At 42.6% G+C, this 17,091-nt stretch overlaps 1 protein-coding gene and 1 pseudogene across 6 annotated transcripts in view; one reads left to right on the top strand and one right to left on the bottom strand.

Moving 5' to 3' along the window:
* Positions 1–17,091, top strand: part of NFX1 (nuclear transcription factor, X-box binding 1) — an 82,262-nt gene that overhangs the window by 52,582 nt on the left and 12,589 nt on the right. For 4 of the 5 annotated variants that reach the window (XR_013829040.1, XM_079926161.1, XM_079926163.1 and 1 more), the window contains 8 exons: positions 1,759–1,841; positions 3,288–3,396; positions 7,528–7,647; positions 9,586–9,665; positions 13,408–13,638; positions 14,531–14,604; positions 15,414–15,515; positions 16,079–16,120. Coding sequence is in view for 4 of the 5 variants with exons in the window: in XM_079926161.1 (XP_079782287.1) it covers positions 1,759–1,841; positions 3,288–3,396; positions 7,528–7,647; positions 9,586–9,665; positions 13,408–13,638; positions 14,531–14,604; positions 15,414–15,515; positions 16,079–16,120 (841 nt within the window). In the remaining variant the exon portion in view is untranslated. The remainder of the gene's footprint in view (positions 1–1,758; positions 1,842–3,287; positions 3,397–7,527; positions 7,648–9,585; positions 9,666–13,407; positions 13,639–14,530; positions 14,605–15,413; positions 15,516–16,078; positions 16,121–17,091) is intronic. The other variant, XM_079926162.1, reaches the window with a different exon arrangement.
* Positions 4,230–5,242, bottom strand: LOC307189552 (heterogeneous nuclear ribonucleoprotein A1-like; annotated as a pseudogene). Its single transcript has 2 exons — positions 5,229–5,242; positions 4,230–5,182 (listed from the first exon to the last, which is right to left on the bottom strand). The product of its transcript is annotated as a heterogeneous nuclear ribonucleoprotein A1-like (transcript).

Here is a 17,091-nt window from a genome sequence, read left to right as displayed (position 1 = left end):
TTCCTTTTCTTCTTACAATTTTTTTTTTTTTTTTGGCTGTGTTGGGTCTTTGTTGCTATGCCCGGGCCTTCTGCAGTTGAGGTGAGCGGGGGCTACTCTTCGTTGCAGTGCGCGGGCTTCTCGTTGCAGTGGCTTCTCATTGCGGAGCACAGGCTCTAGGCACGTGGGCTTCAGTAGTTGTGGCGCACAGGCTCAGTAGTTGTGGTGCACAGGCTTAGTCACTCCACAGCATGTGGGATCTTCCCGGACCAGGGCTCGAACCCATGTCCCCTACATTGGCAGGCAGGTCCTTAACCCCTGAGCCACCAGGGAAGCCCCCTCTTCTTCCAGTTTTATTGAGATATAATTGACATATAGCACTGTATAAGCTTAAAGTGTACAGCATAATAATTTTTTGCTTTTAACATCTTTATTGGGGTATAATTGCTTTACCATGGTTTGTTAGTTTCTGCTTTATAACAAAGTGAATCAGCTATACATATACATATATCCCCATATCTCCTCTTTCTTGTGTCTCCCTCCCATCCTCCCTATCCCACCCCTCTAGGTGGTCACAAAGCACCGAGCTGATCTCCCTGTGCTATGTGGCTGCCTCCCACTAGCTATCTATTTTACATTTGGTAGTGTATATATGTCCATGCCACTCTCTCACTTTGTCCCAACTTACCCTTCCCCCTCCCCGTGTCCTCAAGTCCTTTCTCTGTCTGCGTCTTTATTCCTGTCCCAGCATAATAATTTGACTTACATACATCATGAAATGATTATTGCAATAAGTTTAGTGAACATTCATCAATTCATATAGATGGAAAATGAAAGAAATAGAAAAAAAATTTTTGTCTGTGATGAGAGCTCTTACTTCACTCTCTTAACAACTTTCGTGTATAACACACAGCAGTGTTAATTATATTTATCATGTGGTACATTACATCCCTAATACTTATTTATCTGATAACTGGAAGTTTGTGCCCTTTGACTGCCTTCATCCAATTCCCCCTCTACCCACCCCTCCACCTCTGATAACCACAAATATGATCTCTTTTTTATGAGTTTGTTTGTTTTTGAAGTATAATTGACCTACAACACTCTGTTAGTTCCTATTACACAGCATAGTGTTTTTTCTATACATTTCAAAATGATCACCGCAATAAGTCTAGTTACATTATGTCGCCATACAAAGATATTATTTAGTTATTGACTATATTCCCCACACTGTGCATTTCATACCCATGAATCATTGGTTTTGCAACTGGAAGTTTGTACCTCTCACCTATTTCTTTTTTCCACCCACCCCCGTCTCCTCTGGCAACCACCTGTTTGTTCTCTGTATCTATACTGTTTCTGTTTTGTTATGTTTGTTCATTTGTTTTGTTTCTTAGATTCCACATATAAGTGAAATCATACAGTATTTGTCTTTCTCTGTCTTATTTCACTTAGCATAATATCCTCTAGGACCATCCATGTTGTCACAAATGGCAAGATTTCTTTTCTTTTTTTAATGGCTGAGTAATATTCCATTGTATATATTCCACATCTTTATCCATTCATCTATCAGTGGGCACTTGGGTAGTCTTCCTATTTTCTTTTCTATTTTTTTGACTGTCTGGCAAGTGAAAAGTGATATTTAAATAGTATGCATTTTCACCATAACTAATTTATTTACATTATTACATTTGTATTTCTTCAGCCTGTAGTCACACAAATATTTGTTGAATGAATGTTCATGTCCTCTGACTTCTTTTTCTTCTTAATTGTTCATAGCAGATGCTACATTTATGTGTGACAAGAGGTGTAACAAGAAACGGTTATGTGGACGGCATAAATGTAACGAGATATGCTGTGTGGTAAGTGGACCTATCGTTAGGCAGTATCAGATTGCATTCATCTAGGGGCTGGGCTTCTGGAAGCCTCAGCCATCTAGAATGCAGCCCAGATTTGGAAATCACTGGGAGAGGCCCCTGAGCAGCAGTCAGAATGCTGCCCAGAGAGACAGACTGGTCCTTTTTAGGCCTCAGCCAGGTCAAGAAGTCAGCTGATGGCAACATGGAGGAAAGGAAAGAAGAAAGACAGAAGGCCTCAGGCCCCAGAGCTCAAGACCACTGGATGAGCATGTAGTCATCTGCAGGAGACTGTATGCTGTCCCAGCACACAGACTGGCTTGGCCTTAGCAACTCAGGCTTCAAGTTTCATATATTCCATGGGTCAGATCAGTAGGCAAAATGAGTATGGCTTTTTTTTTTTTTCCCAGAAGAGGGGCCTCCATTCTTGGGTATTCTTTCTTTCTTTTTTTTTTTTTGGCTGTGTCAGGTTTTAGTTGTGGCACATGGGTTCTTTGTTGAAGCATGCGGGATCTTTTTAGTTGCGGCGCACGGGCTTCTCTCTAGTCGTGGCATGCAGGTTTTCTCTCTCTAGTTGTGGCTCACAGGTTCCAGAGCTTGTGGGTTCTGTAGTTTGCAGCACACGGGCTCTCTAGTTGAGGTGCACGAGCTCAGTAGTTGTGGCACACGGGCTTAGTTGCCCCGCAGCATGTGGGATCTTATTTCCCCGACCAGGGATCGAACCTGCGTCCCCTGCATTGGAAGGAGGATTCTTTACCACTGGACCACCAGGGAAGTCCCGAGTATGGCATTTTTTAAAAAACAGTTTTCAGTTATCTGAAATATTCACTTCTGTGGAACTAAATAAAGGAAGCACTACCTGGCAGTGGGTATTGTGTTATCGTGTGTGTGTGTGTGTGTAAACAAGGTAACACAGTACCAATAATAAAGTAGTACATATATACACACACATATATAATACACAATTGTTTTTTTAGCATTTATTTTGACAGTGTGAAGAGTGATGAAATTGTTCTGTGTATCAAGACTTACTTATAAACCAGTGTTTGAAAGTTTAAAGACTTCCTCTTATTACTGAATATTTCAAACATATATAAAAGCAGAGAGACAAGTATGAGTCCCATATGCCCAACATCTATCTTCAGTAGTGATCAGGTCATGACTAATCTTGTTTCATTCCCCACCTACTCCCCCTCCTTTGATTATTTTGAAGCTAATTCCAGATATCATGCGATCTATAATTGTGGAGAACTTCTTTATTAATCTTGTTTATGGAAAATATAAAATGGAGATAATTTTGTAAACATATATAAATCTCTCAGGAATTCCCTGGCAGTCCAGTGGTTAGGACTCTGCGCTTCCATTGCCGGAGGCACAGGTTCGATGCCTGGTCGGGGAACTAAGATCCTGCATGCAATCAATCAATCAATCAATCAGTATCTCTCCTCCTAGGATAAGGAGCACAAGTGTCCTTTGATTTGTGGGAGGAAACTCCGCTGTGGCCTTCATAGATGTGAAGAACCTTGTCATCGTGGGAACTGCCAAACATGCTGGCAAGCTAGTGAGTGTCTTCACTGTATACTTTATTATATAGAGTTTTCTAGAAAGTCAGGAATGATATGTTCTGAGTGATTGATTTTCTTAGGTTGGTATGGATTACTGAATTAATAAGCCTTAGTATTGCAGATATATTGAGACTTTTTTTTAAAAGAGGGTATTAAATCATTTATTGATTACACATGATAATGGATGATTCCCATCTATAACTTTATCTGGTACCATAATTCAGTTTAGATATATTGCATAGGATGTGCCAACAATCATATTAATAACCAGAAAACTCTAACTTTGCTTGGGTGACCCTTTTAACAGTGAACTCCAGGTCACAACACAGTAACTGTCAGTTCAGCTGAAGACAATGGCTTCTCCACCCAAGCGGGTTGTAAATAAATTTCGAATGGGCCCTGGCATCACCCTGAAGGAATTCTAACTTCACATTGTTGGGGTGAAGTTTACCAAAATGGCTTCAGAGTAGACTAACTTTACACAGCACATTTTTTAAAAAGACACATTTATTCAGCTTCATGAGTGGACTATTACATTTAGCAATCAACAGCATGGGTGCAAAAAAAAAATCTACATTAAAACCCTTTGTTGGAATGCTTTACACTTTCTACAGAACAGAAACTAAAATAACCTGTTATACAATTTGTCACAAATATAGTCCTCGAGTTTTTTTGCCCATACACATGAGTATTGTCAAAAACATGTCTTCTTTGTAGCAGCTAGGCCCTGCCAGCGCTGTGCTTGGCCAAGTTCACAAATCTCTTGTAACCTGTAGCTTCCCTGTCACTTCCCTGGCTTCCTCTCCTGCTAAGCTTTGTTTCCTGGCAGTAATTACAACCTCCTGCCACTGCCATAGCTCCTGCTGCTGCTGGAACCACCATAGCCACCTTGGTTTCGTGGTTTGGCAAAGTATTGGCCTCCACCACCATAGGGGCCAGAACTTCTGCCTCCAAAGTTTCCTCCTTTCATGGGTCCAAAATTTGTAGATTGATTGTTGTAATTGCCAAAATCATTGTAGCTTCCGCCACCTACAAAATGGCTTCTGTCATTACCAAATCCATTACTGCCATCCCCACTGCCATCATATCCCCCACCACCACGGCTGCCACCAAAGGCATCTCGACCACTGACGTTCCCTCCACGACCAGAGTTGTCATTCCCACCAAAACCCCCTCCATGACCACCACCAAAGTTTCAGAACCACTTCGACCTCTTTGGCTGGATGAAGCGCTAGCCTTCTCTTGCTTAGATAGGGCTTTCCTTATTTCACAGTTGTGGCCGTTCACTGTGTGATATTTCTGAATGACAATCTTGTCTGCGGCGTCATGGTCATCAAAGGTTACAAAAGCAAAGCTTCTGTTTTTGCTACTGCCTCAGTCAGTCATGATTTCAATCACTTCAGTTTTCCCACACTGTTCAAAATAATCTCTTAGGTGATGTTCTTCAGTGTCTTCTTTAATGCCACCAACAAAAATTTTTTTCACGGTTAAGTGGGCGCCAGGTCTTTGAGAATCTTCTCTTGAGACGGCCCTCTTTGGTTCCCCAACTCTTCCATCCACCTCGTGTGGCCTCGCATCCATGGCCGCATCCACCTCCTCTGCAATGGCGTACGTGACAAACCCGAAGCCTCTGGAGCACCTGGTGTTTGGACCCCTCGTTACCACACAGTCTGTGAGCGCTGCCCGCTGCTCAGGTGGCTCCTCAGACTCGCATCAATTGTTTCGAAGCTCAGACGTCTGATGAGGAGCTTCTGCAGCTGTTCGGGCCCTTTGGGAGACTGACTTAGACACGACGGCAGTAGAGGGGAGAGACTTTAATGATGCTTACTCGGCGGTGTCCATGGGCAGAAAAGCTATTGAGACTTTTAAAGAAGTTATTCCTCTGTTGTCCCTGAATGTATGAAACTTGGGATGTAAGCAATGATCCTAAGATGGGGTCTGCTTGTGTTACAGTATTAAAAACTCATTCATTAATACACTACCAATCCCATCAGAAAACTCTGGGGAAAAGTATTAGGAAGTTGTCAAGCTCATAGTGATAAATGCGTATTTTCCAAAATTCTGTTTTCACTTGAAAGCTTGAATGTTATTGTTGGCAGCAAAGTCAGTTTTCTTAAAGTGATGGTCTCACTGTTAATTTTTCATAAACGTCTGCCAAAATACCCAAGTCTGAATAATCATAGTTTGTCGGCCACTTTTTCAAGTAAAACGGTGTGTTATGAAAAAAGAAGTTAATTCAGCAATTCAGCTCACGACTCAGAAAAGTACAGTTCTTTAGAATGACCAGAGGTCAGACAGCCGTCCATATCTGAGGGTTCCATATCCATGGATTCCACATCCATAGGTTCGACCAGCTGTGGGTTGAAAATGTTCAAGGGGAAAAATTCTAGAAAGTTCCAAAAACAAAACTTGAATTTATTTTGTGCTGGCAACTATTTATATAGCATTTACATTGCATTGGGTATTATTAGTAACCTAGAGATGATGTAAAGTTTACAGGAGGTGTGCATAGGTTGTATGCAAATACTACAGCATATTATATAAGGGACTTGAGCATTCTTGGATTTTGGTACCCATGGGGGTCCTGGAACCAATCCCTCCCCGCCAGGATACTGAGGGACAACTGTATTTTTGTGTGCAACAAAAGTGCTTGAAGCAGATACCCTATTTTGTTCCACAGAATATTAGAAAGACATGTATTTATGGGTCAAGATTTTTTTTTACTTCAAGGACTTTCTTAAGTGAAATTGTCATTTTTTATCTACTCTAAGTATGTGGCAGTGAAAAATACAATGGTTACAGTTTGGCACTACTGCCTTATTTGCGCTAATGCCCTGGCAGTATTACCAGCTGTTGCTTTTTCACCATCAGTGCAAATGTCAACATAGTGAAAAAAGCAAATAGTATCTAAGTATTATTATGAAAATAATTTTGACCTTGTGGACTCCCTGAAAGGATCAGGGAGTCCTAGGGGTCAACTGAGCACTCTTTGAGAACTGCTACATTAAAAGATTAGCCTATATCAGGGTTTCCCAACATACCTTCTGTGGAATACTAGGCCTACCATATTTCAAAAAGGAGTTAAGTGCTTTGTTATAAATCACACACATGGAGTTCCGTAGAAACAAGTAATGTAGCCTCTTACTCTTTCCCTAGCTGTTTCACATATATTAGCCCACCCCCACAATAAACTTTTGAGTGGACAGGTCAAAGTTTGGTATCCCCATTTGACCAAAAGGAAGCAATCTCAAGAGTCGTTAAGTTACCTGCCCACAGTCACCGCACAAGTGAGAAGTAGGTCCAGGACTAGAGGCCTAAGTCTCCTGCTGTATTTACAGGGCTCTTTCCACCACATTGTGTAGCCTCTGAAGAGTTTTCTGGAGAGTGCTGACTGGAGAAGAGCAGTGGGTAGAGGAGTCCTGGAGGGCCTGGGCTTTCTGACTCTTGGTCCCTAGTTGAGAACCATGGCCAAAGACCCAGCCTCTACTAAGGACCAGGATTGAAGAACTAGCTCCCCTTTGGGTCTGAGGGTTAGTAGAGCTCTTGACAAAGTGGGCCGCTTGTTGGAGGCCCCATGTGAGTTCTCATTTTGATTGGGCTTGTGAACTGTGCCTGGTGAACTCAGATGTAGCTCTCGGCTTCATCTCAACTTCATATTTTTATCATGATAGGTGTCAGTTATACTTACAAGAATTTTTTTTTTAATGGCTTCAGTGGCTCTCTGAAGTTTATATTCAAAAGCATATTTTTCTGTGTTTGTTAACTACCTGTGGCTTTCATAATCTCTATCCATTTTCCTAGCCAAAAAGTTAAAGAAAAGAATCTATTTCTTTAGTGGAAGTCTCCTGTTCTGTCAAAAGAGATGGTCTGTAGATCTTTTGTTTATAAAATACATGTAAAAATGTCTTGGAATACTCATGGACTTAAAGTTTGTTGCAAGTAAAAATTGAACACTTTGCCAGCAGCTCAACGTTAATGAAATAAAAACCTTTTTTAAAAGAGCAGCCCCCCAAAAAATTCTCCTCTAAAAATACAAGCCAAAAAAAAAAAGTGTGTGTGTAATTATCTTGTGCTTCAAATTCTCAAATTCATGAAGGGTTGTTTTGTTTCACCTGCGGCTTCACCAGGTTTTGATGAATTAACCTGCCACTGTGGCGCGTCAGTGATCTACCCTCCAGTTCCCTGTGGTACCAGGCCCCCTGAGTGTACCCAGACCTGTGCCAGAGTCCATGAATGTGACCATCCAGGTGGGTCCTGTCTCCTTGCCTCCACGCCTCACAGCCTGCTCACACTGTGTCATTTAGGATGTTGCATGATGGTCTTCACTGCTCTGAGGTTACACTGTGGTAGCCCTTCCTTGTTCCCTGTGCTCAGGGGCTGCTTCTGTGAAGATGGGTCTGAGATCTGGGCCACAGCTGGGAATCACAGTGCCTTCCAGTGCTTTACTCTGTGGATGTCAAACACACCCAAAGGGTTGGGAGAATCCCCAGCTGGTCTTGTCTTCTTTCTTTGTGGCCTCCACTTCTGGTGCATATTTCAAAGTTAAGCATCTTTTTGTAAAGTTAAGAGTAATTTGGTTTTGTTGTTGTTGTAGACACAATATACGTTATTACATAAAAAGGAAGAGAGAAGGAAAGAAAATAGAGATAAAGTCAGAAGATTGAAATTAAATAATCTCTTATGTCACCTTTTAAGAATTATGCCCTGGTGTATATTTTTCAGGGCCTTTTTCCATGGGCAAAAATATATATTTGCTTCTTTTTTTCCTAAAATAAAAGTGGGATCCTAATGAATTTATTTTAACTAGATATTTTTCCCTCTTATTATTGTAATTTTAATCTCTCTCCTTATCAGTGAATATTTTTCTAGATGGTAGTGGAGTGTCCTGTTACATGGATGGGCCATAACTGATTCAGTCAGTTTCATGTTGCTGGACATTTGTTTCCAGTTTTTCTGTGATAGACTGCTGTAGACACCAGGTAAATAGCTACTTGACATCACCCATTTTCTGTCCAGTCTAGTCACTGGCTTTCCTCTAGGACCATATTGGCCCTATCATTTCATTTTACCAAGTCCCAGAGGCAAACCTGATATAATTTAAGTCACTGGATTTGATACTTAAAATAAATCTGGCCATATGATTTAGTCTGACAAATAGACAAGCATTTCTCAATTTTTTAAGTTACAGAGTGAAAAAGAATTAAGTAACTTCCTCATGAAGTGGAAAGTCCCTCCTTTCCTGGAGACCTTAAGGCGGCCCTCCCAGCTTAGTTTGCAAACCCTTGCTGTGGTGTTCACACCAGCATGAAGTTAATGTCCAAACAGATACTCACCCACTCACTTGTACTCACTTCCTTTATAGTCACTTGCAGATATTACAAATGAAGTCCAAATCCTGCTGATTGATGTCCATAGTGAGAACTTAACTATTTGTGAGTTGTTTTGTTTTAGCCTGCTTTCATTCAGCATTCACTTAACTTTTCTTGAGTGTTTCTTGTATATCCAGTATGGTGTCAGACATAGAGGGAGGTTCAGAGGAGGGAAAAAATAGCCCATGACCTTGAGGTTGTTCTGTTGTTTCTGAGAGGAAGAAGATGGTAGTTGAAAACATTTGACACAACTAGCCAATACATGAAGAAGGGCCAGATAGCATGGCAGCAAGCCATCTGTGTAAGAACTGAAACATCAGGGAGAGCAAGAGTGCTCAGGGCAGGGTGTGGTCAGCCAAGGAAGGCTTTGTTTTAGGAGATGAGTTTGAATGAACTGCCTCTTCCAGGCAGTAAAGAGATTGAAAGGAGTCAGAGGAAGCATGTTAGATGAGATAACAAAGATGTCTGAACAAAAGGGAGCAGTTGCTGTGTAAGGTAGGACCAAAAGAATCACTGAGTAATGTGGACAGACCATGTGGCAGTGCCACAGGAGACGGAGTAGAAAAACTGCCTCCTCCTCTGCTTCTGTGTCTCTTGCCCCTCAGTTGGGTTTCTTTTTCTCACTCATGTTCATCTTTCAACACTTTAATATAAAGCCAACTACTTTTACTTTTCAGTGACCATTTTAAAAAGTACTCAGCTCTGAAATTTAAAAGTTCCATGTCATAGGCCATTACGATATGTGTAGTAGTCTATGTTTAAACATTATTCCTGATTTTAAACATTACTCCTAATTTTACCTTTCTCTTTCTACAGTGTATCATTCTTGTCATAGTGAGGACAAGTGCCCCCCTTGTACTTTTCTAACTCAGAAATGGTGCATGGGCAAACATGAGGTAAGTTTTCTCTCTCAAGTGTTCATTGTTCCAACCAGAGATTTATGATTGGATTTCGTTAAGAGGGTTAGCCTCATTGTTTCTCAAAATAAATATACTCCAAGAAGCAGAGATTTGCTGTTGCCACTTTTTTCTTTTCTTTTTCTTTTCATTAAGGTATAGTTTGCATAAAATGAAATGTACCCTTTCTAGTGTACAAGTCTATGAGTTGACAGAAGCATTTGTACAGTCATGTAACCACCACCACAGTCAAGATGTGGAGCATTCATTCACCCCCAAACATTCCTTTGGGCCACTTCATAGTTACTCTCCCCTTACCTCCAGGCCCGGGCAACCAATGTTGTCTGCCCCTGTAGTTTTGCCTTTTCAGAATATCACATAAATGGAATCATGCAGTAGGTAGCATTCTGAATCTGTTCTGCTCTCATTTTTATTTTTATTTTATTTTATTTTTTAATTAATTAATTTATTTGGCTGCTTTGTTGCTGTGCACGGGCTTTCTCTAGTTGTGGTGAGAGTAGGGGCTACTCTTCGTTGCAGTGCGCGGGCTTCTCATTGCGGTGGCTTCTCTTGTTGCGGAGCACGGGCTCTAGGCTCACGGACTTCGGTAGTTATGGCTCAGTGGTTGTGGCTTGTGGGCTCTAAAATGCAGGCTCAGTAGTTGTGGTGCACAGGCTTAGTTGCTCCGCGGCATGTGGGATCTTCCTGGACCAGGGCTCAAACCCGCCGTGTCCCCTGCATTGGCAGGCGGATTCTTAACCACTGTGCCACCAGGGAAGTCCCTGCTCTCATTTTTAATCTGGTTACAATCAAATGAAACTCAGCCAGTTGGCCTTGAGAGCATGAGCCGTGTTCAGAGACAACTTCTAGGTTAGCCAGCATGGGGAGGGGTTGCTAGTCTGGGGAAAGGTGTTACAGCGAGAATATCCCAAGAGTGAGAGTGGGCTCTCCACCAGTTGCCACCGTTCCTTCTCTCTACTCCCTACGCAGCTTTCCATCCTGACTGATCGGCCATGCACCTTCCTCCAGGCTAATTGCTGCCATTACCATGAAGGACTTTCATCCTTATTCTTAGTGCCTAAGCTATATTTGGCGCCGCTGACTATAGACACTTTGAAACACTTTAAAAAGATTTGTTTATTTTAAAAATGCATATTCATTGTAGACGATTAAGATAATACAGTTTTGCTATGCAGAAAGAAATACTTTTAACATCCTGGTGTATAGACTTCCAGGCATGTGTAATACACTCTTTCCCCTACTCTATGAAGATTATACTGTTTTGTAACCTGCTTTTTTTACTTAGTAACATGTTGGCCAACATTTCTTGAAACTCTTGACAACTATGACAATATGCTTTCAGTATTCTTATCTTTTTTTTTTAAATAGTGTTTATTTATTTTTACTTGTTGACAGTTTGCTTTGTTTGTTTATTTATTTATTTATTTATGGCTGTGTTGGGTCTTCCTTTCTGTGAGAGGGCTTTCTCTAATTGTGGCAAGTGAGGGCCACTCTTCATCGTGGTGCGTGGGCCTCTCACTATCGCGGCCTGTCTTGTTGTGGAGCACAGGCTCCAGACGCGCAGGCTCAGTAATTGTGGCTCACGGGCCCAGTTGCTCCGCGGCATGTGGGATCGTCCCAGACCAGGGCTCGAACCCGTGTCCCCTGCATTGGCAGGCAGATTCTCAACCACTGTGCCACCAGGGAAGCCCAGTATTCTTATCTTGATAGACATATTTTTCTCCACTTATTTCCTGTCAGTGCTTCTCAAGTCATAATCCTTGGTATTTATTCTTCCTTTAAAAATCTCACTTCCTCTGAGAGTAACCATTCTAAGACATCCATGTGTCATCTTTGTGTTGATGGACTTCAGTCAACAAATACTTACTGCGTACCTGCTATGTACTAGGTAACAGGCTAGGTTTGGGTGATTCAGAAATGAACAAGACAGGTACCGCCCCTGCCCTTGTGGAGCCTTAACTCTGAGGCGGGAAGCAGACATGTAAACAGTCGATTATAAGTACAGTAGTGTGTGGGACTTCCCTGGTGGTCCAGTGGTTAAGACTCTGTGCTACCAATGCAAGGGGCTCGGGTTCAATCCCTGGTCGGGGAACTAGATCATGCATGCCACAACTAAAAGATCCTGCATGCCGCAACTAAGCCCTGGCACAGCCAAATAAATAAATACTGAAAAAAAAAAAAAGTACAGTAGTGTGGGAAGTACAGAGTACTGAAGGGGATAGAAGGGGCCCTTACCCTTACCCAGGAAAGGTGTTTCTGGAGGAAGTAGCATAAGTAACATCCTAAAGAACAATGAGAAGACAGGCAAGTAATGTGGGGAGGGGACAACAGAGGGCATAGCATGTGCACAAATTATCCCAGTGGTGGAGTAGGTGAGTGTTTAATGACTGGGAACTACATTCTACCAAAATACTGATTACAAAGCATGTACATCCTAGGCTTTGGGGGCCTCTTCAAGAGTACAAGTTTGTCACCAGAACCGAAGTATATTCCTCATTTTGAGGGTTCTTAAAAGAATTTGAGTGAATATGTAAGAGTAACCTTTGGTTCCACAGGAATAAAATTCCAGCATCTTTTTCCTGGAGTGAAGAATCCTGAATGGAGGCAATTTCTCAAGAAAAAAAAAATGATTTGGTTGGTCCACGGCCTGTTGCCTCTTAATTTTTATTTTTATTTTTTTTGCGGTACGCAGGCCTCTCACTGTTGTGGCCTCTCCCGTTGCGGAGCACAGGCTCCGGACGCACAGGCTCAGCGGCCATGGCTCATGGGCCCAGCCGCTCTGCGGCATGTGGGATCTTCCCGGACCAGGGCACGAACCCATGTCCCCTGCATCGGCAGGCGGACTCTCAACCACTGGGCCACCAGGGAAGCCCCTCTTAATTTTTTTAATGACAGAGCTGTCTAAAACTATGGAGATCATGGGTTGGGAGATGTGAGGAGAGTTGAGTAATTAATTACATAAAACAGCCCTGCAAGCAGTCTTGAAACGATGAGCCAAGGGTGCCCCCACCCCCAGGGTTTCTGTGAACTCAGTGCCCTAGCTGTTTGTAAAGGGAAAAGGTCACCTGATCCTCCCAGTTAGTCATAAAATTTTCAGAAACTCCCTAGTTATCTGGTTTCACATGCTTGTTACCCACCTTGGGAAGTTTATGTTGCAAGTCACACTCGGCTGCTAAAACAAATCCTTTTAGATCATAACAAGCATTATTTTTTTTTTTGGCTGCATTGGGCCTTTGTTGCTGCTCGCAGGCTTTCTTTAGTTGCAGCGAGTGGGGTTTACTCTGTTGTGGTGTGCAGGCTTTTCACTGCAGTGGCTTGTTGCGAGCACAGGCTCTAGGCGCGCGGGCTTCGGTAGTTGTGGCACGTGGGCTCTAGAGTGCAGGCTCAGTAGTTGTGGTGCACGGGGTTAGTTGCTCCGCGGCACGTGGGATCTTCCCGGACCAGGTATTGAACCCATATTCCCTGCATTGGCAGGCAGATTCTTAACCACTGCACCACCAGGGAAGTCCCATAACAAGCATTATTAAATAAGGTTCAGGTTTGTTTTCTTTTCAAACTAACCTTTCAGACTTTGAAAAACAGCCAGATTTTTGTTTCAGATAAAAATAACTTTTTTAAAAACTTGCTCTTTTTGAAAGTTCAGAAATGTTTAAGTAGGAAGTTAAAATCCACCCTGAATCCTGCATGGAGATGAGAATCTGGCTACTTCTGTCTCTCCTAGTTACGAAGCAACATCCCTTGTCACCTGGTTGATATCTCTTGCGGATTGCCCTGCAGTGCCACGCTACCGTGTGGGATGCACAGGTGTCAGAGACTCTGTCACAAAGGAGAGTGTCTTGTGGATGAGGTCTGCAAGCAGCCCTGCACCATCTCCAGAGCTGACTGTGGCCACCCATGTATGGCACCTTGCCACCTCAGCTCACCCTGCCCTGTGACTGCTTGCAAAGCCAAGGTGAGTAATCCTGGCTCCTGGTGGGGACTGACTGTGGTTCTGGGGCTGCTGATGAGTCCAGAACTGCCTACAGTGGCACCTGGGCACACATCCTTACCAGGGGTCTTTGGTTGCAAGGAACTGCAAGTTAAGTTAACAAGAGAAGGGTGGAGTAAATTGTACAGACTTCTATCTGCCAAGCTTGAGATGGTCTTTTAATTCAGAAAGTACCCACTGCCACCTGACCAGTTTCTGTCTCCCTTCAATCAAATTCTCAAGAGAGACTCTGATTGTCCCCTCCATTTATTCAACAAATACTTAAGTGTCTATTTTATATAAGATGTAATGCTGTGATAGGTGCTGGGGCTCCACCAGTGAACAGTGGACACGTGGTTCCTTTAATTAGAGGGACAGATACTAATTAACTACTCAGATTATTAACTGTGACTGTGGTAATGTCGTGAAGGAGTAGTTACCCCCTTGTAGCGGGTACCACAAGAACATGTGAGTGAGGGACTTACCTGGTCTGAGGGATTAAGCAAGGTCTCCCCGCCAAAGAGGTGAAAGCAGAGGGATGAAGTGGAGTCAATTAGACCTTGGCTGGTCCTGGGTCAAGTGTCTACCTCTGGTTCAGTGGTAAAAACTTCATTCTAGGCCTGACCCTTCAGGCAGGATTAAGGACAGAAGTCATTCCCAGTAAGGGGCACTGTCAACTGGACACTTCCCTCCTAGCATGTGAACCACCACGTTGTCAGTTTGCATGTGTGGTTAGCTCCTCCATCTTGGAGGGTAGCCACTCACCGTCTCTCTATTCTCTGCCGTGGTTTGATTTGAGAGAGGCTTTAAAAGTGAAACCTGCCCATTCACATATTTATCGTGGGCTGAAAGTTGCTACATGTTAATCTTATTTCAGATAGAGCTGCAGTGTGAATGTGGACGAAGAAAAGAAATCATGATTTGCTCTGAAGCATCCAGTACTTATCGAAGGTTAGTGCTACTTAAATGTTAACAATTGGTGGGTCTAGATAAAGGGTATACAGGAGTCTATTGTAGGATCTTTGCAACTTTTAAGGAAGGATTTTTAAATACATTTTCTTGAGTCTAGTTTTTCTGGTTAAAAGAGAAAGTACTGCTTTATGTACCTTACCTTCCCTAACTTTAATTTGTGAAATAACCTTTTTGTTTCTCTCCTCTCCTCCTCCTTCCTGTCTCTCTCCCTTTTGGTCTTATGACACCATGAGATCAGAAGGGAAGATGTCCTGAAGTTGCGTGCATTGCTTCAGCGTTCCACCGCTTGGGGCACAGTCAGGACCAGGTCCTGCGCTCCGGCTGTGGTCTGGGGGGTTCTGACTGTTCTGTGAGTTGTCTTTGCAGCCTCCTGAAATCTTGGGACCTGTGTGGTCACACCGTACAGAAGTGGAGGTGTTTAGGGATGGATGGACGAATAGATGCAAAGATGCACCATGGAGATGGGACTTTAGGAGTATGCAGACATCAGATTGACTGTGTTTGAATACACACTGAGTGCCTGGCATTGGCCCGGATGCTCAAGGGGGTACTGAGGAATGGATTACCTCATTTCCTATGGAGCTGCTTAGCATCTAATTGAGGAGATACCACATAAACGTGTGGATAGTTCATAATAGATGGGCTTCCAAGGCCACACAGATTGTCGAGTGGTAGATTTGCCTTGAAAGAAGTGTTCTCTGTGCCTGGTATGGGGAGGTTCTTGTGAAACTGCAACACCTTCCTTCCCTTTCTCTTTTTTTATCTTCCCTTTCTTTTATATACTTCAGAATAGCTGCTATTTCCATGGCCTCCAAAATAACAGACATGCAGCTTGGAGATTCAGTGGAAATCAGCAAGTTAATTACTAAGAAGGAAATTCACCAAGCCAGGTAATTTTTTAGATGTGTAGCTGTGCCTTCTTTCTCCCATTAGACTTAATTTCCAAAGGGCAGGAACCATTCATTTGTGTCAGTCTGCAACAGGAAAGCCTTGCACACACAGTCGGTGTTCAACAGACATCTGATATTAAGAGACCACACCCACTCCAATGCAGTGAGTCCTACTTGGGATACAGCTAAGACCAGAGGAAGCTTTTCTGGGCCTCACTGCAGACAGTAGCCAGAGGAAGCAGAGACCTTGACGTGTCTATTCCAACCCACAGGGGAACAGAGAACAGAGTAGTTTGCTGTGTCGAGAGAGGGAGGTGGGGTTGTTGCGGGGGCGCCGGGAACTTTTGGGGGCTGAGCAGCCAGGGGACACTCTGAAGCCTTTCTGAGAACTCCTAGTCTCCCGTAACTCAGAGGCCTGCACACCTGTCCTTGAGAAGGACCCCGTCCAGCCATTATTTTGGCCAGTCTGTTCTGTCTCCAGGTTGACCATCTAAGAACTTATTGCTGAGTAGGAGCTGTGAAACTTGTACCCTGACTTAATTTTTTTTCATTTGCTTCTCAAGGCTGGAGTGTGATGAGGAGTGTTCAGCCTTGGAAAGGAGAAAGTAAGTAGTTTCAACTGCTGTTTATCTAATTGTCCTTGAGCTCTGTGAAATTAGTGGGAGGGAGCAACCCTTCAAGCATTCATTCAGCACCTGCTCTGAGTCTTTTGCTGCTGTTGGGGAGCAGGAGAAATTCAGTCATCAAGAATCAAAGTGTCTGAGGATAAACCAGTTAGGTGATTTCAGCATATTTCTGAAACATGAGCTTGTGTGGTTTCAGGCAAGTATAAACATCACATGCTCCAAAGCATACTAATTCAGAGACTGACAGACTTCCTGATTCCAATGGAGACAAGAGGCTTAAAATTCTTTTAATGAACTGTTACGTTGAAGTATAATATACTTCATATAGATCAGAACTATAGTGATGAGTGAGTCATCGCAAAGGGAATACAGTGGTGTAATCAGCACCAAGTTCAAGAGATAGAAAACTACCAGAACCCACTCTTACACTCCACCGAGATATAGCCTCTATCCTGACTTCTAACAGTTTAGATTATTTTTGTCTGCTTTTGGACTTTATGTAAATGATGAAATCATATTGTTTGTATTATTTTTGTCTGGTTTCTTTCATTACATTTGTGACGTTCATTCCTGTTGTTACATGTACCAGCATTTTGTTAATTTTCATTTTGGCGTGACATTTTATTGTGTTAATTTATCATCATTTATCTATTCTATAGTTTATAGATATATGTGTTGTTATCAGTGTTGGGCTATTACAAATAATGCTTTTTTAAGAATATCCTTATACTTGCCTTGCTATATATATGTACTCATCTCTGTTGGATATAAACTCAGGAGTAGAATTGCTGATTAATAGGGTATGCATATTTTCAGCTTTAATTGATTCTGCCGAACAGTGTCCAAAATGGTTGTACCAGGTACGCTCCCACGAGCAGGGTCATATTTTCCGTTGCTCTCTGTTTGTGTCAGCCCTTGGAATTGTCAGTCTTTCTCATTTTAATCCATTT

The sequence above is a fragment of the Stenella coeruleoalba genome, assembly GCF_951394435.1.
Source record: "Stenella coeruleoalba genome assembly, chromosome: 7".
Lineage (NCBI taxonomy): Eukaryota > Metazoa > Chordata > Mammalia > Artiodactyla > Delphinidae > Stenella > Stenella coeruleoalba.
Note: the sequence above shows the minus strand (reverse complement) of the source record. Positions and strands in the feature narration are given on the sequence as shown.